This window comes from Pleurodeles waltl, chromosome 11 (genome assembly GCF_031143425.1).
Source record: "Pleurodeles waltl isolate 20211129_DDA chromosome 11, aPleWal1.hap1.20221129, whole genome shotgun sequence".
NCBI lineage: Eukaryota > Metazoa > Chordata > Amphibia > Caudata > Salamandridae > Pleurodeles > Pleurodeles waltl.
This window is the reverse complement of record NC_090450.1, coordinates 227964031-227991632: the sequence shown is the minus strand read 5'-3', so window position 1 is coordinate 227991632 and position 27602 is coordinate 227964031. Positions and strand designations below refer to the sequence as shown.

At 43.1% G+C, this 27602-nt stretch overlaps 1 protein-coding gene across 1 annotated transcript in view; it reads left to right on the top strand.

Annotated features, from left to right (window-relative positions):
- The window catches only part of ADGRA2 (adhesion G protein-coupled receptor A2), a 402513-nt gene that overhangs the window by 312738 nt on the left and 62173 nt on the right, over positions 1-27602 (top strand). Inside the window, exons 3-8 of the mRNA XM_069213453.1 lie at positions 4871-4942; positions 5599-5670; positions 6251-6322; positions 15906-16069; positions 16825-17038; positions 25010-25174. Of these exons, the coding sequence (XP_069069554.1) occupies positions 4871-4942; positions 5599-5670; positions 6251-6322; positions 15906-16069; positions 16825-17038; positions 25010-25174 (759 nt within the window). The remainder of the gene's footprint in view (positions 1-4870; positions 4943-5598; positions 5671-6250; positions 6323-15905; positions 16070-16824; positions 17039-25009; positions 25175-27602) is intronic.

Genomic DNA, 27602 nt, shown 5'->3' with positions numbered 1-27602 from the left:
GGGTGTTGAATGCTCCCTGTTGACATCTACTGTGCTATGCAGGCCGTGAGTTCGAATCCCAGCAAGTCCATTACATACCCACAATCTTCTAAGTACAACAAATGGAGTACTGTTAAGTTAGGCAATAGTAACACCTTCTATTTACAGTGATAACAAAATGGAGGTGTTTGAAGTGTTGGGGCCCTAGGCCCTCATGCTACCTAAATAACATGATGCAGACACTGTAGCATGGTTGTAGGAACTGACCCTGGGCACGTGCGACCGGCCGTTTTTATTGGCAGGGTCACCTGACTGGTGACGCATGAATTGGGTGGGTGTGGGGTGTGAATGTAAGGCCAGCCCTCAGCCGAGCGGCTGGTGAAAGCACTAGAACGTGTCCAGCAGGACACTACAGGTGTTGTATGCAGCGCTGTATAATTTTTTTATAATTCTATAGTAAATGATGCAAGGGGAGTGGGTTGGGTCAGGCGCCGGTAGAGCAGTCTAAAGAAGTTGTACCGAATGGTGACACGCAGCACACGAAGAAACAGTCAATAAATAAATAAAGTTTAGGGGGAGGAGTAAGGCACAGCAGGTATACTTCACTCTGATTTTGCCATGGGGTGGCAGTGTGAATGGGAAAGGAGGCGGCACACTTCACTAATTTCCCATATAAACCGTTCTTCCTGAGGGGGGCGCTGCTTCGTACCAGTCTGTAGTGTTGGGGGCCCTAGGCCCTCATGCTACTGAAATAACTGATGCAGACACAGTAGCATGGTCGTAAGAACTGGCCACGGGCACATGCGCCCGGCACTTTTTATCGGCAGGGTCACCTGACTGGTGACACCTGTGTTGGATGGGTGTAGGGTGTGAATGTAAGACGAGCCCTCAGCCGAGCAGCTGGTGAAAACACTAGAACGTGTCCAGCACAGTCCTTCATTTATGGCAGCGGCTGATGGTGGCGGGCGCCAGCACCCATCTGTTGGGACCGAGGCGTATTCCGACTTTGATGCAGACCTGCAGGAAAAAAGGCAGAAAAGGGAGAACGAAGGAAGAAGAAGCAGATGGGAAAACAACGGCAAAGGGAGCAGTCGGGTGAAAAAGCAGTCGCAAGAGCGAACCGTAAAAAGAGGCGCGTAAACAGGCAGAAGGAAACAGCACAAGCTGGAATCAAGACACCAACTTTGCAACGGCAGTCCAACGTGTGTGTAAAACTGGATATGAATATCCGAATAATATCAAAAATAGATCCAGAAATTAAAAGACCCAATGGTACTGAATCCCTTGCGTGGTTTAGTTTTAACAACTGCCCACCTCTCCTGTCCCACTCCCCACCAAGCCACACCTTCAGTAAACACAGTCTAGACTAAGAGGGGAACAGAGTTATAGTGAAATTACAGGACAGGTGCAAGGAAGAGGCACAGCTCTGGAAATATGCGATTATGCTGGTGCCACGGTTTCCGCATAATTCTTGATTTTTCGCATTTGCCCATGATACGTCATCTGCTGCATAATCTGTAGATTTTAACGAAAACATTGTTTCTATTTCAAAGGAATCACACTTTACTAAAACACAGCAAAGGGTCCTGTTGTGCAGTGGAAGGCTCTTTGTAAAAGCTGACTAGCCATCTTTCTGTTACTAATTGTGTATTGGTTGTTGAACTGGTATTAATAAGGTGAAACCTTCGCTCAGAAAGTGATACATGTGTAAAAATGACACAATATATAAGTAATACTATCACAAAGTTTACCACATTATTCAGCACAATTTCCCTTTTCTTGCTGCATAATTTAGCCTTCTATGCCACATAATCTGAACCTTCACTGCCGCATAATTCCAACGGGTTTGCCCATAATACAGGGAAGGGCTGTAATCAAAGCTTCTCTGAGGAGGCGTCCCTGTGGGATGCAGCCTGAGGTCTGGGTAACTGTTGCATGGTTGATCAATGCTAGGCTGGGGGCGCTCGGCCCTGTTGTTGATGGCGGCCCAGGGCAGCCTCCGGCACAGATTCCTTTGTATAGAAGGACGCAGGGCGCGATAGATGGTCTGACTGCGTCCCTCCCCGCCGAGAGCCTGGCACTGGCGCAGACAGCGGGACGGCAGCCTGGGGTGTGAATGAGCGCCGACACTTGACATGCCCACCAGGGCCCTGGCTGACTCCGCACTCACGGTGCCAGGAAGGACTGTTACTCCACATAATGAAAACTTTCCTCTTTTCTTTCGCTCCATCTTCTCTACTTTATGCCTTTCTTTTTATCGTCCTTAAATTATTCCTCCCGCTCTTTCATTTTTTCTTTTGTACGGTTCATCTTTCGTCATTTTCTTATCTCGCTTTTCTTCCCTTCTGATGATAAGAAGGTGGTTTGATTTAGCACTTCATTCTGCACTTTTGCCAGCGCAGCACATATTGGCAGTAGCTAACACACGCTTTAATTGCACTCAGTGGTACTCTTTCTTCCTTTCCACTTTTTTAGGGTCGAGCGCACAAGCGCTCAGTCCCTTTTGTAATCTTTTCTTTGAGCTTTTAACCACGCCCATGTCACGCCTGTAGCCTTCATGCCTTTCCTGGTGTTTAGCCCTCCTCTAGGGCACCGGCCAACTACTGAAAAAAAAATCTGGTTACTGCACTACTTTATCTTTTTGTTTTTCATGCAGATCAATCGTGCTGAGTTTTGCGCAGCGCAATCTTGCATGTTTTTTTAGTTTTTAATTTCAGCGCAATTGCGCTTAGTTTTACATAGCGCGATCACGCTCGTTTTTTTCTTTCAATTTATGTGGCGAGAAAAGTCCTGTTAGGAGTTTACAACACTAATAGCTCTAACTCAAGCAAATGCGAGACCTGTTGCATTGCAAATGCTTGTTACTTTATTTCTCCCTCTTTCTTTTGTCCAATGATTATTTCAGTTTCTCAGACTCTATTCTTTCTTTCTATATTTTGGCCTTTCTTATCTTTTTCTTTCGTCCTTCTTTTTTCTTTTTTCAAGATTTTTTTTGGGCGAGGTGCGTAGGACCCTGATATATTGCTTTGACACAGTGAACGTGACGCTGTTCCTATGCACTCTAATGTGTAAAGGGTATATGGGAGTTAGAACACATCTCATGTAGCTCTTCTTCACATGAAAGATGTTGAGCTCTAGTCTGGAAGATATACTGTCCTGTTTTGGATAATACATCTTCCAGACTAAGAACTCAACTCAGCTGGCTGAAAACACACGAAAAATGTGTGTAGCTAAAGATGCAGGGGCGGCCATTGACATATTGTGTTAGGAGACAAACAGAATGAGACGTTTGTGGAAACTCCTATTTGGCTGGTGAGCATTCAAAGACAAACACTTCAATGCCTCCGCTCTGTTCAATTTCGCCCTCACCATTGTCAGTATTCAACCAAGGTCTTTAATACAGAAATGTACCCAAGCATTTACCTTTCCAGCAAGTATTACATTGGTGTGATCGGTAAAGTCCTACCCAAAACTTCCTAGTATAGAGTGAAACCAACACCAAACGTGTTCACTCGCATTGGTGTTCACTAAGTATAGCTTAGCTGAGATTTGACAAGCACATTCTATAAGTGACAGCAAACCTACTGGAAGCCTGTAGAGAAGCAGGGCCATCAAAGGCAGGAGGACTTATGGCTGTGCTTGAATTTAGGAATCGTGCACCAGTCTATTCAGCAGCACCGTATTCTAACTGCTTCAATTCAGTTTTCTGACAGTCATTAAGCATTGCATTTGTAGAGTGGCTTTGTAGGTGTGCCAGAAAACAAGAAGCGGCATGGATGGATCTCTGCATCTGCATATTTGCTGAAATTCACGTAAAACCCAGCAGTGTTGTGTTGTTCAATCGGAGCTAATTTACCATCCTTTGTGTAGCCTTAATGTCATTACCAACTCAAATATTGATGTGAGCAGTATTTGCATGGCTTTTGTACTCGAAGCTATGCCTCAAGTATAAATGTCTTAAAGTAAATGACTGCCAAGGAGTACAATGTGTTGTGTCTATACTTTTCACTACTGTTACAAGCATGGAAAAATATCACACTACTGCTCAACCTAAGTTTACCCCACGTTTGCCCTTATTTCTATTTGGTGTCAGTATTCCAAGTACTGTTATTCCGCTACTGTATCTGACTTTAGTAATTTGGGGTTTCGTTGACTGTTGATGGTTTTTGCTCAGTTCCCAGCCAGTAATTCCCACTTTCGCCATATCATAAGGAGTTTTGTACTGTGTGACACAATGCCGCTTAACGCAGCCCACACTTAGCCTTGTGGTGCAAAAATCTATTTTCACTGAAAAGCTGGTCAGTGGTGTCATTTGTGTCACATTGCATCATACGAGCGCAAATGCAAAGCTTTAGTAAATCTGGGCCAGTGTGCGATCAACTTTGAAGTGGAGGTAGACAATATGAAAAGTTTCTGGCATATGGACCAACAGTGTATGGAGCTTGGGGCACAAGCACAGATAATGTGAGGCGCTTCAACACATGGGCACAGTGTAAGGCGCCTGGGCACCTGGACACTGTGTGAGGTGCTTGGGCATATGGACGTAGTATGTGGGAATTATCCACGTGGTCACAGTATGAGGCTATTATGCACTTGGACACAGTGTCTGGAGCTTTGGCAAAGCGTGAAGAACAAACTTCAGTCAAGCCCATTACATTTCTCTTCTCCATGTTATCACCTTTCATGTGCACTATATATCTAGTGCCTTATAATGTTAAAGCTCATCGTGAGCACCTTATAAAAAGCTTTGTTTTTGTCGCGTGTATTTGGTAAATCATCGTAGTGCATAACACTAGTTTGTAAATGCTCTCTATGCAAAATAATTAAAGGATGAATGGATTGCTGCTTGTTACCAACCCTCATAGACTCTACCCTGTCTCCTTCTCTGCAGAGACCTCAAGAATAACCTGATCAGTACCCTGGAGAATGGTGTCTTTCTGGGCTTGGCCGAACTGAAGCGACTGTAAGTTTGGGGTCCCTCTGGGCACAACACGGGGTGCAGAAATTGGTAATCATGGGGGTATTAGCCTTTGCTCTTCTACTCAAGAAACCCAGATCATTATCTTTTTGCTCCTGAATCCTTCATCTAAAAGACCGTACCGCTACTTCCCCCAACCACTCCAGCCTTTGTGATTCTCAAGAATGTGGAGATATCCAGGGTGAAGGGAGTTAAACTGCATTCATGGGCTTCAGGTGCCTTCTCGCAGCCCCAGAGCTCGCGAGAAAAATCGCACCCCCTAATGTCTTTCTTCTCGCGACCTCCATGAGCTTGCTTCTTCTGACCGCCCCATCTGGCTGTCTCTTCCTCTCTTTCCTTGGTTACACCTCTTATCAGGCTGTCTGCCTCTCCCTCCTTCATGTCCCTTCCTGTCCCAACTGACTAGCCTCCTGTCTCACTCTCCCCATGTGGGTGAATTACGTGAACAACTTGAGGTTGCTACATAAGGACTACCTGGCCCGCTTCTACTCTTGAGACTCCAGAGTGTGGAGGAGGTGGGCATATCAGGAATTAGTATGGTATTTCAGTAGCTCTTCCTCAGCCCATTGCTCTTCTACTGTAGATGTAGTGGCATGTCAGGATATCTTGCATATCTATCTCACTTAATTTCTTTCCTACAGAGACCTGTCGAATAATCGGATTGGGTGCCTGGCCGCCGCTGTTTTCCGTGGCCTTGTCAGCCTCACACGCCTGTAAGTGAAACTGCAAAAAATCAACTCTGAGTATTCCACCGCATGGAAAGGAAGGCAAGCATGGGGCAGAGAGCTTCAACTTCCTCAGCTCAAGGGATGCCCTTTGATTGGCTGTCAATCCCCATCTGCTTTTTGTTAATTGGTTGATTGATCCGCAATTAGCATTTCCCCCATGAAGGCTAAACAAAGATTAAAAGGCACTGCACATTCGAGCATAAGCAGATTGCATGGTTTAGAGAGTAAATGTGAAAGTTGGCATTTGATGCATGGCGACCAAGGCAAACATCTTGGCAGTTTTGTGCATATGGTACTTGTGATCTTATTTATGAATATTTGAATTAGCAGGATTTTTCATGTCCAGGACTGAAGTAACGTGTATCTAGTGGTTAGTTTCTAAAGAGATCATTTTAAAGGAGGTGGACTTTACAGTCTAATGGACCCCAAAAATGTCCAATTACATTATTTGTTTTTCAAATTAATCACCAACCAATGCAGCCTTATGGCAAGTTAAAGAAAAGTAAGTAGTGTTGCTTTTCCATGATTTTCTGTTGATGTTTGTGCATTCTCACCTTTCCTGTAGGAATCTGTCTGGAAACATATTCTCCAGCCTTCTGCCAGGGACCTTTGATAAACTGCCATCTCTCAAGCATGTGTAAGTATTTCAGAAAATACTTTGGTAAGGTACCTCAGTGAGGATAGATGCTCACTGCTGAGGTTCGTGTATTTTAGAGTAAGGTGAAATAGTGCACCCTTGCTATATTTTATGTAATAAATCCCATGACAAAAATATCACCTCACTACATCATCAATGGAAAGAGATGTGGAGTTAGGAAGAGTATATATATTTATATACATTTCTCTTGGTTATACTGTAGTAGGCAGTTTAGTTGGTGCAATATTTTTGTAGGTTGAGAATGTCAAACTAGATAAAAGGTGACCTACAACTGTTAATACGCTTCAGCCTCTTAGGGGGCATCACTGAGACGCAGCAGGTGCTCATATAAAGGGTGGTACTATACCTGGGCGGAAGAGAGGAAGGATGAGAAGAACACTTTATGTCTAGGGCATCAAAACCCTTGCTCCACATGTGGACATACACATCATGATAGAAAATAATGGTTGTTCAGAAATGATCCAGTCATGTGTGTTACTACTGCTCCTACTGGCAATTGTCACATTGTTAGAGTTCATGCAACTTCCTGCACATTTGGTGTGAGTCGGCAGAACGCCCATTGAAATGTTTCTCAGTCTGCTTCTTGATCCAGCCATAGCTGCGGGCTCCATGGCTTCCCTGGGATCCAGGGGCTGTGGTCTTGCCTGTGGAAATTACTTGCCAAGAAAGGAATCCATGTTGTCATGAACCCCCCACATGCAGAAATGGCTGAAAGCTCAAGGATCCTATGATTTTGGTTGCCCTTTTGTAACAGCTGTCTCCTCCTGGATCATAAAGCCTTGGATCCATTACATAAAGGACGGAGCCCGCTGAGATTCTATGACTGTGTTCTCCCACTAAGCCCTCTTTAGGATCTCATCATTGTTAATATCTTGCAGAAAGGACTGATTACTCCTGGTCAAATGTGCTCCTCTGTAAGAAGGCCTGCTGACTATGAGATTCCATGGTTGTAGACTCATTTCAGAAAAATGGGGGGACCCTCTGGGATGGCACAGAACCTACCACTCCTCTGGTAGATAGTATTATAAAGTTCTAGATGCTAGAATGCTATCTAACTTCTGTGGGCAACACTGATTCGCATTGAAGTACATGGTTGCTAGGGCCCTCCTTTCGAAAGTTGTGAGCTTTCTGGGATTGCATGGATGGGTGGGCCACATGCTGAAAGAACATATATCGATCTGGATCACATTCCTTTTGGCATGCTCTAATACATTGCTGAGATTGTTTTTCTGCAAACGATGTGTTACACGTTGTGCACAACACAGGACCAGAACACCTTCACAGATGCATGCAATTTGACAAACCTAGCAGACACCTACGCTTTACCTCACTCTCACTTGCACACATTCCTGTACCCAAAAAAGAAAAACTGGAGGTCGCACATTCTCCTACATTGCACCCAAGACATGGAACAATCTTCTTCAACACATCGTAGCCTCCTCCTCCTCACTTTTTGAATTACGCAAGAAGCTGAAGACATGGCTTTTCCTATGAGCACCTTGGGAACCACAAATCTACACATCTCCCCAAGTGCCTGAATACCCTTTGGGGTGATTAGCTTGCTATATAAATCAATATAACATAACGCACTAGGCTTTCGGTAAGCGCTCTTCATCTCCTCGGCTGGTGTAGTATCATTCACATTTTGCTTCCACTCACCACAGCATACAGCATGTGGCACAGCACCAGCACACTTCAGCCACTGGCACACCTAACTGGGAGTGATACTCACTTAAAAAACAAAGGTTACAGAGTTGTTATAGTTAGGCTCAGATTTCAAACATGCAAAACAATAGAAATTCAGCTGTTATAGTTAGTTATTTCAAGTCACTATAACTCGTGCCCTAAGGTAACTATAACTTGCGACCCCATCATGCACAGTTTTCTCCTCAGTAATTTACTGCAAATGTTACTTTGGCATTATCAGTGATGTTATCAAAGATGTCGTGAGTGTTGTCATATGTGGGGTAATTATCAGTGCATGGCAAGGGCACAAGTTATAGTTACCTTTAGGGCACGAGGCTTGAAATAACTCTAACTATAACACCTGAATTTTTATGGGTTTGTACGTTTGAAATTTGAGCCTAACTATAATGTCCCTGTAACCTTTGGCTTTTTAAGTGAATTTGTATGTTTTTAAAAATTCTATTTCCTAACTATAAAGTCCCTACAACCTTTGTTTTTTGCAGTGAATTTTTATGTTTTTTTTACGTAAAATAACTTCATTTACTTTTCGTTAATCTAACCACCGCCACACATGGCCTTAGGGCAGGCCCTGTATATAACAACCCAACCTTCGCCACACACGGCCTTTGGCTGTGCACGGCGGGAGATGGCCGCCGGGCCGGGCCTGCAGCCAGGCCTTTTTGCCAACTCCCCATAATCAACCAACACCATGCCACGCCCCTGTCCGTGTACAGCAGGTTTTGACCGCTGTGGCATACCCCATAGCACTCATGAAGTGCTTCTTTGTTTGGTGGATGTGATCATATTCTTATGCATCAAGAATGCATCTCCAAAATCGATGGAAAATGTGTTCTGGGGTCCTTTTAGTTAGCTGTCCATGTTCCTGGGAAAATGGGGAAAGACGTCGCATATCACTAATGTATATGGGGTGGGGCCAAAAGGACGGGGCTTCAAGGCCATTTTACGTACTTGTAGTTTTAAAAAGGGATAACACGATCTCTAGTCTCAGCAGAAGATGACAGGAAAGAACCCACTTGTGACAATCACTATATGAGATATAGCGCTCGAAAAAAGCAAGGATGCTAACACCTCCCTCAAGGATTACAGATCCATTTTCATGGTGGAAATGCAAATAAAACACACTTGCTTTGCCTTGACTATGCACAAGAATATAGGAGGATTAGTACTTCACAGAAATGAAGCTTCAACTTGGACACATGCTTTGTTTATATCTGTAAGTGCTTCCCGCTGAGGTTTACTTTCTGTGAAATTAGCATCTTTTCACAATGAATCCTTTCTTGCATATATATATATATATATATATATATATATATATATATATATATATATATACGCATGGCAGGATTAATTGATTTTTTTAAAAACGTCAGGAAATGTGGGGGAGCATCAAGGCCCCCACGGTCCAAGCCACCCCTCCGCCTCCTGCAGTAGCTGGCTTTGCTATTGCACGCAGGGAGCTGCTGGAAATGCCATGTCTGCAGGCCGGGGAATTTTTACAGCTCCCACTTGCTGGAAGTAGAGTGCTTGCTTTTGCTTGGCGGGAGCTGTCACAACTCCTGCCAAGGAAAAGTAAACCACTATCTCCTATAGGTAGGCACCTAAGGAGATAGCAGGAGCCAGACCTGGGGGGTGGCAGTGGTCTCCAGGGCCATATATGGCTCCAGGAGGGGCCTGTGTGGCCCCCCTAATTTGTTCTGCACAGGCTGGTCCCAGGGAGGTGGTGGTCCCCAAGGCCATATATAGCATGGGAGGGAAGCCATGTGGCCCCACTCCTTCTTTTTAAAAAATGAATGGGGAGGTAGTGGTCCCTAGGGCCCAATGGGGTCCATGCGCACCCCTACATAATTTTTTAGTTTTATCCCTGGGGAGGTGCAGGCCCCTGGAGCTCAGGGGTTCTGCACCCCCTCTGCATAATTGTTTACTTATAGCCCAGGGGAGGGTTTGCACGCCCCTGCATAATTTTGTAGTTATAGCCACAAGGAGGTGGTGGTCGGCGTGGGGTCTGAGCAGCCCTCTGCATAATTTTTACTTATAGCTCCGGGAAGGTGGTGGTCCCCAGGGCCGGGGGGGGGGGGGGAGGTTCCACACTGCCCCCCGTATATTTGTCAAATGTAACCCATGGGATGTGGTAGGCCCCGGGGCTTTCAAGGTCCCTAGAAGGGGGCCCCCATCGGCCCCCTCCTTTTAATTGAAAGTGCAGTGTCCCTAGGACCTGGACCACCAGGGGGAAAAATTCAAAACAAGCGCTGGAAACCGTGTGCTTTTTTTAAAATTCATGGCAAAATTGTGAATATTCACGAATTTCACCAAGAATCAACACAAACTGATTTCTCCCAGGAGAACCCTGGATCAAGACTTAGGGGTTAAGGTATTCATACACCGCCTCCTTTTCTTTTCTTTTTTTTTGGGGGGGGGGATTCGGCTACAGCCAAGCCCCAAAATGGCCGCCAATACTTCCTGGTTGAAGTGTTTGCAGCCAATCAGTTCTCTGCACAAGATCAGGACTATTTGCAAATTATTCGCACTTCTGGGTATACAAATTTAGATTTCCTTTAATGTATCGAAAACTACGGAACAGATTTACACCAATTAACAAAAAGTGTGCTTTCTGGACCAAAAGCTACCTGTTTGCCAAATTTTGTGTAATTCTGTAAGGCTGTAGGCCTGTAAAAAACCTTTATGGGAATTAACATGGGAAACACACTTTTTTTGACCCCCCTTTTTCTGAGCCCCCGTTTGACAGATCACCCCAAAACCTTTTATGCACAGCAAGACCTAACTTGGAACATTTTTTGATAAATTTCATGAGAATTCATCAAACAGTGCTAAAGATATAGCAAAGTCAAAAAATGCTTTTCCTATGGAAACTAGGTCCTAGCTATAACTACCTACAGGTGACTGGCAGTAGGTTAATATTATATATATATATATATATGTATATATATATATATAAATATATATATATATAGATATATATTATATATGCACACACACACACATATTTATATATATAATATGTGTAAATATATATATGTATATATATATATATATATATATATATATATACACATACATATAAATATATATATATACACTCAACAAACCAAAGGTTAAAATGAGGTTATAATTAGGTTACAATGCCAGTTGTAACAGTACATTTTAAACTACAAAAATCACTGAAATAACTGAGCCCTAAAGTAACTAACTAATTGGATCCGTCATCATCAAGCAAGATGTTTAGTTTATTGCTGGCCTTAACAAGCATCCCTTTCCTGGTCAAATCTTACGATATGACTATGGCTTTTTTGCTAGTCATTAAAAACCCTTTAAAAACGTATTTTGAGGAAGATTTACATCTGATTCTCAAAATGCTCTTACCGTTAGAAAATTATTTTCTATTCGGGAGCCCAATTAAAACTGTCAAAGAAGAAATGTTTGCAACCAATTAAATCAAACGTATGTATTTGAAGTTGAAAAAATACAATGACATTAAAAAGTTATGAAAGCAATTTGAACATTGTTGACAAATTTCTAGATGACAAATTATTTTGATTTGCCTATTTCCTAGACACGGTGTAATGCACTTCTATTTAAGAGCCAACTTAGGATCCCATGTTCGGAATATTTATATTAGTATAAATTTGGTGGTAATTCATGGGAAAAAGTGGTAGGGTATGTTCCACAGAATTGTCAATTGTTTAATACAATGGTGCTGGACATAGTTCATTCAGAGGCTTGGCGAATGTGAGAAACAACTACATTGCTCCAATATCGATAAAATATGCCTGTGTTACATAAGAGGAGGCTTTATTTTTTATGCTGAATCCTCCATCTGTTAATGTGTGTTACAGGCTGAAAAGTTTATTCACATCATTTTAAAGCTGTAAATATGGTAATATGGAGATTTTTCAAACACTTAAGTGGAATAGCGGAGTGTCAGTTTACAAAAAAACAATTGTTAGATGCAAGCAGCGGCGGACCCCGCATATGATGAAAAGGGAGTCGTGGATTGATGGACGACGGGGTAAGCAACATTTAAAAAAGAAACCACTTACCTTGCGCCACCCATCTCCTGTCGCCATCTCATCCTGCCTCGCTCCTCTTGTCATGTCCCAGTATTCTCTGGGACACCAGCACAGGCCTCCCAGCAATCCTTGCACTGCTTACATGCTAAATATAGCATGTAAGCAGCATCGGGATTGGTCTGAGCTGCAGTCACTGCTGCTCGGACACAAGCCTGTGGTCAGTGCTGTTTCTCTAGCCTGGCTGTGTATACCTAGGTGCACATGTGTGTTTGTGCACTCTCCCCTACTCCCACCTCACTGTGGCCCATCCCCTCCCCTCCCTGCTGGCTGAGCCAGCAGATGAAAAATAAAATGATAGCAAGCTATTGTTTTATTTTTCATCTGCTGGCTCATCCAGGGGTGTGACGCCCCTCCGCCACTTCAGAGGAGCTGCCCCTGGATGCAAGGTGAAATGAGGGCGCACTTCAGCAATTATGAATTTTGCTATGCCAGGTATCAACTTGTGCAGTTTCTGTCATGAAAAAAATTACACTTTATATCTAACAGTAGGCCTCACTTCGTTCTAATGCAATTTAGCTGATGTCATCAATGATATCACTTAACATGTCATGCGTTAGGTACTGTGTGAGGTCGTCAGCAGTGCATGATGATGGTGCAAGTTCACTAAATTATAACTGGTGTTTTTTTAAACCTTAGTTCTTATCTCATAACTTCACATTAACCATTGTTTTATATAAATATATGTGTGTGTGTGTTTATTGGCTATTCAACATTGTTTGTTTTCGCACCATGTGTGGATTCATACAAACAAAATGACCAAGGTCAGCAGCCAGCGACAGATCTATTGTCTCTGCCAATACGTGTTTTATACCTTGAAATTATCAACAACAGTATTTAACCAGAACCAGAGAACAAGATGCAGTGATATAAAATCTGGCACTTTAGTTCAGTTGGGTCACATGATCTGCATCCAGATGTAGGGCCCTATCCAGTGATTCATCTGTTAAAAAGGCTGGAGTAACATTAGCCAGTATTTTTATAGAAAAGAAAGTAAATACAGTAAAATCGTGGAACATCTGCTCTGCGTAAACTCGGGGAACAAAAAATAGAAACACAAAATACCAAGAAAAGGCCCAGGTTATGTTATGCTATGCAGGATTATGTAGAGCACAACTCATTAGCACAGAGGGCCATTGGCATGAGTGTGAATAAATTCACGGATTCTGAGTTGTTCCACCCAAAGCTTCCCGGAGCAGGTGGATTTCAGTGGGTCCTTACCTGCCTGCACTTCTCCAGCTCAGGCTTTTCTCCCAGAAGTCAATTCCGAAGCATGAAGCTATATATAAAAAAAACTGCTTCAACACACCTGCAGTTGGAACCATTGTCTAAGCAGTGTTTCACCCCCTGGAAGAAGCAGAGTTTGCTAAAATGTTGCGAAGGTACATTGGAGCTTTGCCCTAATTTGCTTTATGAATGGTACACAATGTATTGAAGGTAACTTATTTTTCACTGAGAGTCCATGGAATTCCTTCATTGCCTTTTTGATCAAGGCCAAAAAGACTTTTGCAACATTGTTGCAGGAGCTAGAGGACACTCAAGGACTATCAGCAGCTGAATATGGTGAATGAAGGTTAGAGATTCCTACTACTAATAACTCCGCCCTAGCTCCTTTGAGAGTCCAGTAGTTATCCCTCACCTTGCTTGAGTAATGCTTGGAGTGAGGCATTGTTGTCACTGTTGATTGCGATTACATTGTAGGATCTCCCTTCTCCTTGTCCACTGTACCAGCTTATGGGGTTTCCACACCTGATAAAATTAGTAAACTGAGCAGAATCCCAACCGCTGAGAAAGGGGTGAAGGACGGCTTGCTGAATTCAGTATTTCATATGTTTTGTGTGGTTCTACATTCCTGCAAGGGATAGTCACACTAAAGGGAGTCCTAAAGACTTCCACATAAAGGCCCATATTTATACTTTTTTAGCGCTGCATTTGCGTCATTTTTTGACGCAAAAGCGGCGCAAACTTACGAAATACAATTGTATTTTGTAAGTTTGCGCCGCTTTTGCGTTAAAAAGCGGCGCAAATGTGGCGCTAAAAAAGTATAAATATGGGCCAAAGTTCGTTCACCTTGTCTCCACACCAGCAGACAGAATGAGCACTCAAGGAGGGTAGTTTCAGGACCGGGCCAAATGGATGGTGCAATGCAAACCTTCCCTGCCATGCATCAGCCGGGGAACATCAGCCAGCAGAAAAGTGGAAAACTCTTTGCGCTTGTTGGCCCATTCCCAGCAAGTCTGCCTCATGCCGGGGAAAGAAATGGCTGTTTTCTCTGGAACACGGCATGTTTACAGACGTTTGGCTCCTATAGGCATGGCCGCGCCAAGTTCAGACACAATATCATAAACATTTCCCAGGGTGCTCAATTCAAATAAATGAGAGGAGGTGAGATGGAAAAAGTTACTCGCTGTAAGGCATTCTGGGAGCTTTGAACTGGCCTGAAACTATGGCCCAGATTTAAAAGGGTTTAGCACCTCCTTCCGCACATTAGTGTAATCTTTTTTACGCTAATGTGGTCCAACATGACCAAAATCGCTGCGCCATATTTACAAAGTAGCACAATGCATGCATTGCGCCACTGTGTAACCCCTTGCACCACATTATGCCTGCACCAGGCATAATGTATGCAAGAGAGGCGTTTCCCCATTAAGGGGACCACAAAAGTGGCACAGTGGAATCTAAGAGTCATTCTTTGATGGCTACTTTTAACACCTGTACGGTGTAGGCTTTAAAAGGGGGCACACCATTGCATTCAATAGGCCCCTATGTAATGTACAGGATTAACGCCAACATTTTGGTGCTAAACCAATACAGTACACCAGTAGCATCAAAAATGTTGCCCCTACCCTGCACCATGGTGCGGTGTATAGTGATATGGCGCAAACATGGTGGAGGTAAGGGAATGCTGAGGGGCACAAGACAAGAGACGCTGCATTGGAGACATTTTCACTTTTCTTAAATCAGGCCCTATGTTTTTCCAAGAGCAACTGCTGGTTCGGCCAGAATGGGGTGAGTGACAAAATTTACATTCCTGCCGTGACAAGGGGGTCAAAAAAGTCAGTACAAATAACCCTTTCTTGAATACTCACCAACTGGTGTGGAATCATGTCACCATCTGCTGAGTTTAAGGCCGAGATAGGATCTTTAATGGTGCGCAGAGGTGAAAAGTCAGTATATATGCATCAGCATGCCAGTCCATATGCCCTTGCATGTAGCTCACACCACATTGTGAACTTCCTTTATATAGTGTTGCGATCATTATCACCCAACAGCTTAATACTTAATGCATCAACTTCAGAAGGATTAATATTTTATTTCCGGAGTGCTTTGACATAGTGCCACAATTATGCACTTTAAGAGTTCTGTAAAAATAGGTTTTGACGCTTTTCTAGTTAATGGTAATAACCTTACTGACCTCAGAAGGATGCAAGGCTAGATTGGCCTTGTTGGGATTCAAAAATGTGCTTCCAGATCACTGCAAAGGTTAACATTGAGCATTTAATTCTCTGTTCCATCTATTGCAAGTTGCATGGGATGTGCTAGGATATAAGTCCATGACCTACATACGGCATACAGACCTTCGCAGTAGTTCCTGAACCCATTTATCTATCTCAGCAGCTAATCACGTTGGTTCCAATCTATGATCATACACGATAAGATTTTGTGCCTTATAGTGTTCTTCCTTCCTCCTGGCTCTCCCTCTCTTCCACTTTCTTTCTATCAGCTCTTTTCTTTCTGGCTGTAACTCTTAATTTTCCTGATTTCTTTTTCAGGGATTTTTCCACAGACTACCTGACTTGTGACTGTAACCTACGCTGGGTGGTCGCCTGGTCAAGGAACAGCTCTGTCCAGATCTCGGACCGGACGATCTGTGTGTACCCTAGCCTACTGCAGGACATGCGACTGAGGAGCTTGAGGGAGCGGCAGCTGAGCTGCAGTGAGTATCCATTGCACCTGCTCATGCAGGGCATCTTGTCCACCCAGGAGAGGCAGCTGACCAGCTATAGTTGATGTAAAATTACCGCTTTGCACTGGGGCTCCTGACCGAGCACAGAGAGAGAAAGCTCATTGCCAGTATCTGATGTAGCATCCTTCATAAATTAAACATTGTTTTGATTTGTGGTACACAACTCTCATGTCCCAAATTCACATGTGGTCCCTAAGACATTCTCCAGAGTGCTCAAGGCTTCCCGGCACACGTTCCCATTCGCACTTCCAGTTCAGAGTTGGGCAAGGGTTGGAGCTCAGTCCCACTGCAGTGAATGGGTCAGTGCTATCTTCTCGAATATTGGAAAGTCATTCTGAGTAGCAGTCCCTACACTCTGAGAGGTGCATTCTTCTCAGCGGTGGAGGTTCTGTTCGGGGTGTGGGCTGAGTTACAGTCGTTGTATCACTTCTCATATGGGAACCCACAAGGAAGAGCTTCGAACCTGTCGCTGCCTCTGGTATATTGTAGTGAAAGCCAGTGTATGTGTAAAATGCCGGAAGCCCTATCAAGCTCAGTGTTCTTCAAGTTCATACATTAACCATTTTTGCTATAACAGGATAGAGACTGATCCTTCTAGCAGCATTAATACATTTCTCACACGTTCTCTCTGTTCTTCTATGTGTGCATCTGTTTCCTGACAAATCCAGTATAAACGTATATGTGCATTGCATTCACACAGGTTGTTTGTCCTTTCTGTCCCACAGTAGGCAGCCCAGAGCTGCACACCCACCACCTCATCCCTTCCTTGCGACAGGTGGTCTTCCAAGGGGACAGGCTGCCATTCCAGTGCTCTGCCAGCTACCTAGATAACACAACCCACATCCAGTGGTACCACAACAGAGAGCCGGTGGAAGAGGATGAAGAGCTGGGGATCATACTGGAGGATAGCATAATCCATGACTGCACATTCATCACAAGGTTCGTATATTACCGGGTGTGAGGATCTTTGCAAGTGTAGCCACTGAAACATCTAGGGCCAGATGTAGCAAAATGACATTTTGCGAATTGCAAATTGCGAGTACTAGCGACTCGCAATTTGCAAGTCGCAAAATGTCATGCAGAAAGGTGTCTCAGACACCTTCTGCGAGTCGGTATGGGGTCGCAAAGACCCACCTCATTAATATTAATGAGGTGGGTCGCAAATTGCGGCCCCATACCGACTATGGGCACTCACTAACATGGAGGCCTGCTGTAGTCAGCAGGCCTCCATGTTAGCGACCTGCTTTTAAATAAAGCAGTTTTTTTTTTTTTTTAATGTAGCCCGTTTTCCCTAAGGGAAAACGAGCTGCATTTCAAAAAATCCGAAACCTTTTGTTTCGGTTTTTTCAGGGCAGGGAGTGGTCCCTTGGACCACTCCCTGCCCTGAAAAAATGTTTTGGGGTCCATTCACAAAGGGGAAGGGGTCCCATGGGGACCCCTTCCCGTTTGCGAATGGGTTACCATCCACTTCAAGTGGATGGTAACTGCGACTCCATTTGCGACCGCATACGCGGTCACAAATGGAATTGCATACTATTGCGAATCGCAAATAGGAAGGGAACACCCCTTCCTATTTGCGATTCGGAAATGCATTTTGCGAGTCGGATCCGACTCGCAAAATGCATTTCAACATAGCAAAGTGGCTTTTGCGAGTCGCAAACGGCGTTTTTCGCCGTTTGCGACTCGCAAAACCCTTGCTACATCTGGCCCTTAGTGCGGTAAGACACAATAACATTGTTCACAAAAATCAAACTCACCACCACTGACTTTGGGCCTAAGCCAGATACCTCTGATTATTTAACATAAATGTAACGCACCGTTAGATGAAACAGCCTCCATCCAAAGAAGACACAGAGCCAATGGGAAAAATATTCTGAACCAGAGTTTCCTTTCTCTAAGACTTAAGAAGCAAATGATTGCATCAAATATTTCATTGCAATCTACCCAGAGTCTTTAGCAGAATACTCACTGCTTCGGGATCTGGGACAAATAAGTAGGTGATACATAGAGATTTTAAGCCTACCTCACATCTAGAAGTGACAGTCTAGCAGAGACAGTAGGAGAGCTGAATGCCTCTTCCCCACATAAAATCTATCAATTAATTAAATGAATGTACGTTTTTGTAGCCCATGTGAAGATGTTTACTACTGTATCATTGGTCAAAATCTGCTGCACTTTTCTTTTTTTGTTGCATTTGTTATGATTTTTGCAAAGAAGCAGGCAGGCAATTATGATGCAGTATCAGGGAGCTGAACTCTGCTCCAAGAAAACAGATATTTCAAAAGATCTTACACTCAAACTGAGTCACAGATAAATAGGTTACAATTGTGTAAACGTTAACAAATAATTTTGCAAAGAGCTTTGATGTAACCTAAGATGTTGATGCAAACTCCAAAGATTAAATGTTTCTTTTTTGTTCCAAGTATTTTCCACATACACTGCTAGGAATTTAACCTCTTATTAACTTTCCAATGTGAAGGTCTAGACAGGCTGGTGGCTCTTAATAAGGGTTGGTAAAGAATCTGTTACATAAAAAGCTTTGACCTCACTTGCTACTGAATCACATTGGTCTTTTGTGAGGATGGATGGTCAAAGCATTGCAGTTGAAATATCGACCGGAAACAATATGGCATCCAAAATATTGACTACTACTGTATCGTCTAAGCAAGCTGTGGAGTTTAAAATACTAAATCTACACTTCCCTATATCTACTAATCTTAGGTGAAGTTTAAGGGCCTGAGTTAGAGCTTGGCAGATGGGTACTCCAGAAACATGACGGATATCCCATCAGCCTCACTGCAAACATCCTACGATATAATGCACTTGTAATAAGGCAGACAAGATGGCTTTCACATTTTTTATGAGGACCTTGTCTGCCAAACTCGAAATCAAGCCGTGTATCCTGCGTGTACTTACCTTGATGATATACTGGTAGTCACTATTGTGGATGCAATATTTTTACAGGACGATATTTCAGCCACAATATTGTGACATTCAACCCATTCTGAACAGTGCCGGGCATGTGACTGACAATTCTCCAGGCCTATAATTCTTTCTGAAGTACAAGCTATCCTTGTTGTATTATTGACAGTACCACAACCAGTTGCTGATATATGATTATCTTGTTCTCTTCTTTAAACTAAATGACTTATCATTGCTTACTGACTTGGGGAACTACATCAAAGTCTTGTTAAAGGTCATAAAAGAGCTATTCTTTGTCAGGCTCCTGTGCTGACACTTCATAAGACTTTTACTTTTTCATCTCAGATCAGTTGGTATAGCTGATGTCCATAACTACATCTAATAAACTATATACCTGTGACAATACTGCCTGGCACATAACACTCTGAGGCAACCTTCAGTGCCTTGTAGAACAAATATATTGTATTGCACTGAATTGTTAGACAGTGCTTACTACCCCTAAGTGGGGAGCTGCAGTGCTTGCCTATATGGCTGGCATGCTCCAATGTATAGGGTGTGGTTGGAAGTGTGCTGTCTTTGTGTTGATCCAATGTGAGAAGAGATTCCTTGAAGTGCATGAATACAACTGAGGTGTAGTCATTGTATTATGTGACACAGCGCTTCGCTGTGTGACAGATCAAGAAGTGTGAGAGGGAAGTAGAAAGGTTATGGTTTTCAGTAAGCTGTCAGTTTTTTATATTGCTGTTGGTAACATTATGGCATTTCTTATGACCATAGTCTACTTAGCTACTTGCTGCTCGGGGATGTCCATTCTGGGCTATTGTGTTTAAAGTTTATGGTCTTGAAAAGACATAGGTAGGAAGGAGGCCTGCTGAGATAGACTTCGTTAATAGAATCTCATCATTGATGTCATTGTGAAATATCAAGAAGCAATGATAATATGTAGGTTTGTGGGACCTGGAGTGGTAGACTAAATTATATTCCTCTGTTGTTAATATTAGCTAATATCTGATTGTCATTTTGAGATGTCAATAAGTGATCATAATATGTAGTTTGTTGGGACCTGCCGTGGTGGATTAAATTATATTCCTTTGTTAGCCACTGGCATGTGGCAGATTCTTTCAGTTACTCCATGCCTGTTCAGTTGGTGGTGCATGATTTATTGCTGTAGACTGGTTCAATACTGGGTGATGGACATGACCCTGTAGCAATTTTGCCAGAATGTTAGTGCGAGGGTGTTAAGCAGTACAAAGGAATTATTATAGAGTATGTATGTATCGTAGCCTCGAAATGTTACGGTGTTAGTACTAGTGTCGACCAGGAGGGTTATACATCATAATGCATTGCATTGCATTTGTGTAGGGCTTACTACACCTGACAAGGCTTTGAAGCGCTATATACTAGGCAGCACGCTGCTTTGGAGCCCATGGTTAATGCTTTCAGTGGTTATTGGAATTAATCTTATTATCTTAAGGAAACCATTCCATGCATTTACTCCAGTTTCTATGTGTAGATTAAATGAGTAGGAGTTAGGTATGATATTTATTGGTGGGGGTATGTGAATTGATGCAAATGATTGGCAGTACTAGTAGATGAGCAACGGGATATTAGGTATAATTATATTGCAAGGGTATGACTTTTAAATGAGAGGTTGTAATCTTTGAAATTAGGTGTGAGCAATTTTCTGAAATACAATAATAGGGATTAAGGTGAAAATGCATGTGCTTTAGAGTGGGCTGTGCTCAGGGAGAGAAGGCACGCAGAGGATGGAAAATAAGGGGCAGTTCATTTGAAACTAAAAAAAGGGGAGGCGACAATGAGGATTTTTAACTAAATTTTCATAGAATTATAAAGGATGCTTTTTCAGATTGCATACAAACTGAGGATGCAAAACTATAGATAGAAACAACCTTGTTTGCATATGAAATGGTGCTATATTAACTATTTATGATAAGCACTAGAATCTGGAGATCTATCCCCTTAAAGGCTACTGTTAGACTACCTCTTTGGCAGGCAAGAACAACTGATCAGCTCAAGGGCTGGAATCATAAAGCAATAGCTGGACGACTATGTAGGGAAATGCCAAGAGATTTAGGCTGTGCTCAAAGGCGATACTAAGCCCATGATCATAACAACATGAGAGAGTATATGGGGTAAATAATGTAAACACTGAAAAGGAGATTCTGAAAATTCTGGAACAGATGTTTTCTGATGTTACCCATAACATTTTGCTCACTATAATAATTTTGAAAGTGAATTTATACATATCAGTTACTTAGCAGATTCTTACGTAGGAATTTGTTTCTGTAAAAAATGACATGTCTGCGTATGTGGACAGAATACATTATATGTAGATGGTGTCAGGAGCTCAACATGGTGTAGACGCTGCAGAAAGTAAACCCCTCTGTGAGCCCTCAGGCCCACATGACTGATCAGTGTAGACCACCTCCCAATGGTTGTGTTGTCAGTGGAGGATATGAGTTGCTTTATCTGAGAAATCGACATAATACATTGACATTAAATTGTTCATGTATAAAATACAAATGTAGGATGTCATTTACACTGTAAGTATTAGGGCTGTTCACTTTGACCTGAACCCTGCCTGCTACCAATTACACTGAGAAGTAAGCTTTATTATGGACATACCCGACTCTGCCTGCAGCCGCTTGCAGTGTTGCTACAGCTATATACCATGACTGATTAAGATGCTAGTAATTAGGGTGTGTTTTCTGAGATGCTCCTATTGTCTTTCCATAATGTAGCGATTGGGTTCACAAAAGATATACACCACATTATTACTATGCAACATTCAGACTGTGTAGGAACTACTCAGTCCCTGCCTTAGGGGTGTGCGGACCGTGCAGTCGCACACAGCTTGCAACTTAGGGGGGACACACAAATGTCTCAGAAAATTTCACAAAAGTTTACCGTCAGCGTCAGAGTGCCTGCCTGTCAGCACCAGTGGTCTCGTGGGCCAGCACTCTCAGCTGTCACAGAGCTGGGCACTGTGAACTATGGAGGCAAAAAAGAACAATGGGGTGAGGAGGTGGAAGGGAGTGTGTGCGACTCTAAAGCCCTGTAAACTGACGCATCCAGCAGAATGTGGTAGGCTGTTCCTGGTGTCCGTAAACAATGGCTATGCCGCTGTTAGCTCTGAGATCGCAGAACAGAAGCAGGTAACGCTAGTGCACAGTGCCTCCATGGATTACTGTCAGAACATGTGCTGCATGTAACATCATTGTCGTAATTCTGCTGCACCGCAGGAAGGGCAGCAGCCTCCCCTACATTGGCATGTGTCAGTTTTCAAATGGGCACAGCAGGAAAAAAGCAGCTGTGTACACAGTACATTGTGAATGGCGCTCTGCCACAACGCAGAGCAATTTATGAATGCATTTCTCAATTCATTCATATCCAATAAGGACATTTCCCCATTACCTGCAACGTGTGAAGTTAAAATCAAGAAACTTGTTTTAACGTGTGTCAGGGAAGACACAGATCTCATTTTTTTTTTACTTGTAGCCTGGGGTGTCGCTAATTTTAAAGCACAGGCTGCTAGTGGTAAAATGTTTTCCGCCTTAGATTAGGAGCTCAAGCTGTCAAAATGTGGTGTAGCAGGTACCCGTCCTCTGCTGCATTGTATATTATTCTATTATGGGTGCACTTGTATAGTTAAGTTTTATGTGTTGTACTTCTTAAAACTCTACTAAATTAAAATGATTAGCAATGAAAAACAATCTGACTTGTGTCATGGGGGACCCGTACAGTATACTCTGCACAGGGCCCTTTCCCCACCCTCCTCAGGGGAGGTCCCCACCCTCTCCTGTCACTCACGCTTGTCTCTCTAACCCGTCTCTCCCTCACAACTTGCTTCTTCCTCTCTTTAACAACCTCCTCTTGTGGTCGGCTCTCCTGCTCTATCCTCTACCTTCACCTTATGCTTCTCTTTCCCACAGTCCTTCTGTCACTCAAGCATCTTCCCTTACCTTCAACAGAATGCCTCTCTCTTTCTCTCTCTTCATCTCACTCCCTTTCTAGATCCCTCCCTCTTACCCACCCACCCCCACTTCCTCCGCGTTTGGGATTTTCTCATTCTTTGCTTAATTATTTTTTACCCCTTCATTTCTCCAGCCTCACTTCTTCTTGTCCTCGCTCCATTTTATTTTCCCACAGATCTGCTCTGCTGCACAGCGCGTGCGTTTTCCAGACTGAAGAGTGAATCTGATTGAGGGTGGGCCGTGGGGTGGGACAGGTACTGGGATGAGGGCAGCTGCTGCTTTCCTCTGCCATGGTCACTTTGCTGCTTGTGGGAAGCACGATTGGCTTGGCTGCTCCCTACTTACCTTGATTTGCCTGAGGCTGGATCAGCAGATGTTGTTGCATCAGCTCCTTTTCCTGATGGAATTAAGTACTGGTCTCTGCTTGCTACCCAAACACATAGAAATGGCCTTGAACATTTATTTATCCATGTATGTAGCACACCTGGACTGGTGGGTATGATAGCGCTTTGCATTATAAAAATGTTACCAGGTCAAGGATTACATAGAGACGGGGGAGACGTACATACTACACTGGTCACTACTGTGTAGTTGTGTTTAGGTAAGAGTTTCCATAAGAACTTGTCACTGTTTGATGAATCTGCACAAAACTTTCCAAAAAGGTTCATCCTCCTGGGCTCCTTCATGGAACATTTTGTGCATATCCTTTAAGTGAGCCAATAAAAAGGGCGGGTCCCAAAATGTTGATTCCTCAACATGTTGATTACCCTTGGTAATTCACTTAGGAAACTTTGCTCTCCGATACTGAAAAAAAGCAGCTAAACAGAATTACACTTAATTAGGTCAAATGTTACATCCTTACTCAGAAAGAATGCTTTTTTTTCTTTTGTGTAAATCCGTTCAGCCTTTTTTGAGAAATAAACATTTAAAGAGGGGGTGAGGTTGGGCATGAAGGGGTTAAAAAGTTAGGTATATATGGACAGTTGGTACAGCAGGAGTGATGGAATACCGAAAAAGAAATAAAAATGGCCTTTTGATTGGTCAAAGGAGTTTTTTCTCCTCTTAGCCATTTCGGTACCACAGTCTAGATCTTAGCTTCTGTTTAAAAAAAAAAATCACCAAGGTCTGAAACCAGAATGGAAGCTGTTAAGGAGTTTGATTGCTCATAGGTGAACAAATATTTGGGTAATTATTGCTGCTTTTTGGATTTTGGCGATGGTAGTTGGGCCCTGTTAAGGAACAACTTCAACTGTCTCTGGAGGCCTAGCTTAGGCTGCACCCTGTAGTATGGGAAGGTGGCTGAGCATGCCACGAGCATTGAGCGTTCTTTACTGCAATGCGGGTTAATTGTTGTCTCGGCCCAAAACGCACCTCAATCGTCACCTGTAGTTCAAATGAAGACACTGGGTACAAATCATGATAAAGGCAGAGCTGTATTCACAACAGTAAGCAGTTACTCTTGGAGGCAGACACACTATGATGGTAAGAGTGACCTGTCTCTTATTGCTCAAGATTCTCGAGCAGTACTGGATGCAGTTTGTTATCTGTACACACAGGGGCATGCTAGGCATGCCCAGTTTGCTGAAATCCAGCATTGTCATAAAGTTGTAGGTATGGTTCGTCATTTCAAGCACATTGTGAGTGTCATTGTCTATTCAGTTGCAGGATGCTTACTGTGTAGTTAAGTGATTATGGTAAAGGCTTCCTTGGCATTAAGCTTTAAACAAAGTTAATTGTACTTCATTTACCAGTGTTCAACATGAAATGTATAAATTTGCGAGTATGACATACTATTTTTCTTACTGACACTATTTTTCTTACTGTAACTGGACAGAAATAATTCTGTAGTTTGGCAAGAGATTTGGGTCAGTGGTGTGATAATGGTGTGTTTAAGTTTGTTGGGAATGCCAAAAGGAAGGCGCTGACCAATCTTGTGATAAGAGTTGCAATGGCAAACATGTACCATCAATATTGCTTACATTTTGTTTTGCAGTGAATTGATCCTGTCCAACATTCATATATCAGCCAGCGGGGAGTGGGAGTGTATTGTGGTCACAGCATATGGTAATGTCAGCAAGAAGGTGGAGATTGTGGTGCTGGAGACATCTGCTTCCTACTGCCCAGCGGAGAAAGCCAGCAACAACCGAGGAGACTTCAAGTATGATGCCAGGAGCTCTTTACATTGCACATCCTAAGGCCACATAGGGGGTTATTCTAACTTTGGAGGAGGTGTTAATCCGTCCCAAAAGTGACGGAAAAGTGACGGATTTACCACCAGCCGTATTACGAGTCCATTATATCCTATGGAACTCGTAATACGGCTGGTGGTATATCCGTCACTTTACCGTCACTTTTGGGACGGATTAACACTCCTCCAAAGTTAGAATAACCCCCATAGTCTTTCCACGCTGGCTGGAGTACAGGCTCTTCCCACACTAGTGTTCCAAACTTCAAAGAGCAACTTGTGCATCACCACCACACTGCACTTCAACACTCCATTCAGGTCCACTTCGTCCATCTAACAAAAATTATAAACTCTGCTTACCTAAAAGGGGTAGAACACCTGCTTATGCACCATGAACCTTTTGTAGATTCATATGCTATGCAATTCCAACATTTTGTTTTTATGCAGAAACCCACAGTGCCTTAGTCATAAAACCATCCTCAGTTTCCTTTTGTCCACCAACGGGTTCACCTGTATAATATATTTATGTATTTATAAGCTGTATTCCTCACTGTGCACAAAGTGATTGTAAAATGTCGAACACTCAAGATATGATCGTAGTATGAGATCTCTGAAAACAAATCAATCTTCTATTGAGTCTATGCACTAAGGAGTTATGGATCCCATGTTACGCTGCACTTCTTTCCAAACAAAAACAAAAAATCCTGACACAGACCCATTTGCTTGCCTTCCTGCTCAGGACTACCGGATTTTACCTAGTAAATAAGCATTTGAAATGCCAGGAGTCTCGCCATTGGGACCTATAGGCTTTGTCTGTGGTTTTTAACCATGATGTACAGCATCCTAGACGCTGTGAAGCATGGCTAAAGAAAAAGAAGCAAAAAAAGGTACTAAGACACGGTAGCCATGCGATTGTTGCGGGTGTGCACACCACGTATGCAGGCACCCTACAAATGACAAGAGCACTCTTTTTATTTATCGAGTTGGATTGGTAAATTTAAAAAATGGGCACAAAAGCAATTTTTTGAACTGGGGTGGTGGAAAGAAGCCGACGGTCATGGGTAAGCATCACAAAAGATATGGGTGGTTGGGAAACAACACGGAGGGCGCGGATGGGGGAAACAACGTGAAGGGTGTAGTGGAAGGAAGCAACATAGAGGTACCTGGGGACAAAAGCAACACAGAGGCCGAGGTGTAAGCGAGAATAATCAGGTGAGAGAGAGAATGTGGAATTGTCGAGGAAAAGCACACAGGCAAGAAAACAATCTGAGGGGGAGAAGTTCACAAAGGCGAGCGCAACATCAAGGTGGAGAAGAAGAAGAAGAAGCACACAGGAGACAGAGAGAAACGCAGAGTTAAGTATACGAGGCGAGAGCTGGACATGCGCCCTCTCCTGGAGTGCTTAGCCCAAAATTTAATAAAAGGAGTTACAAAAAGGAGTGCATGAGCTGCAAGTACTGGAAGGACACGAGTAATGCGTTCATGCTCTAGGGGAGGGGCAAATACAAGAAGAGGAAGCAAAGCCCACACTAGCTAACGAATGGAGAGCAAGCAAATGCGAGTCACCGTAAAGCCAACCAAGTGTAAAGCCAACCACTGCAAGCTTACAATTGGTCTTTTCGCCTACACAGTTTGCACGGAACATCAGCCATAAATAAGACAAATGGTCTGGAATACTTTGATCGACGGCCCAAAGTCAGTTGGGCAGTCCGTTTAAAGGTTTCCACTGGAAAGAGGCAAAGTGAACGCAGAAACATGACAGTCCATTTGGCACTAAATGGAGCGGGTGAAACCTGAGGATGATTGACATTGTACTCCACCACATTTGTGGTGAAATATTCTGTCCATCAAACTATAAATACGCCTCAAAGTGTGCAATGTTTAGACAAGGTTATAGTTACCTCACTTCCCACTGGCACCTGTGGACAAAATAGACCATAACGCAACATAGTGCAAATACATTCCAACTAGCATGATCACAATCAATAAATGTCATTCCCGAATCATGTGTATTAAATGTAAAAACTATACATAATAATATCGGCATATAGTAATAGATTAAGTAAATGGCCTTTGGTGAAAAATAGAGGAGTTTACCGAATGTAGTACATTAGATATGACACAAACTATTTTTTCTTGTGTCTTCTAGCATAGACCATGATGGAGTGATAAGTAGACTCGGATGCATTCTCCCAAACTACACGTAGAGCACCTCTCATATACCTCGCACATCCAGTGGACAGGGTAGGGCTGGAACTAAAATTTGAGCCGATTATCAAAATAAAAGTATCCTCCATTAGCGAAGCAGCTAGCTAAAAACATGGTAATTTCGTGGAAACCAAAAGTAAAACAGGCGCACACAGTGATCAATACATTCTAGTAGACTCGATTCAGGAGGGAG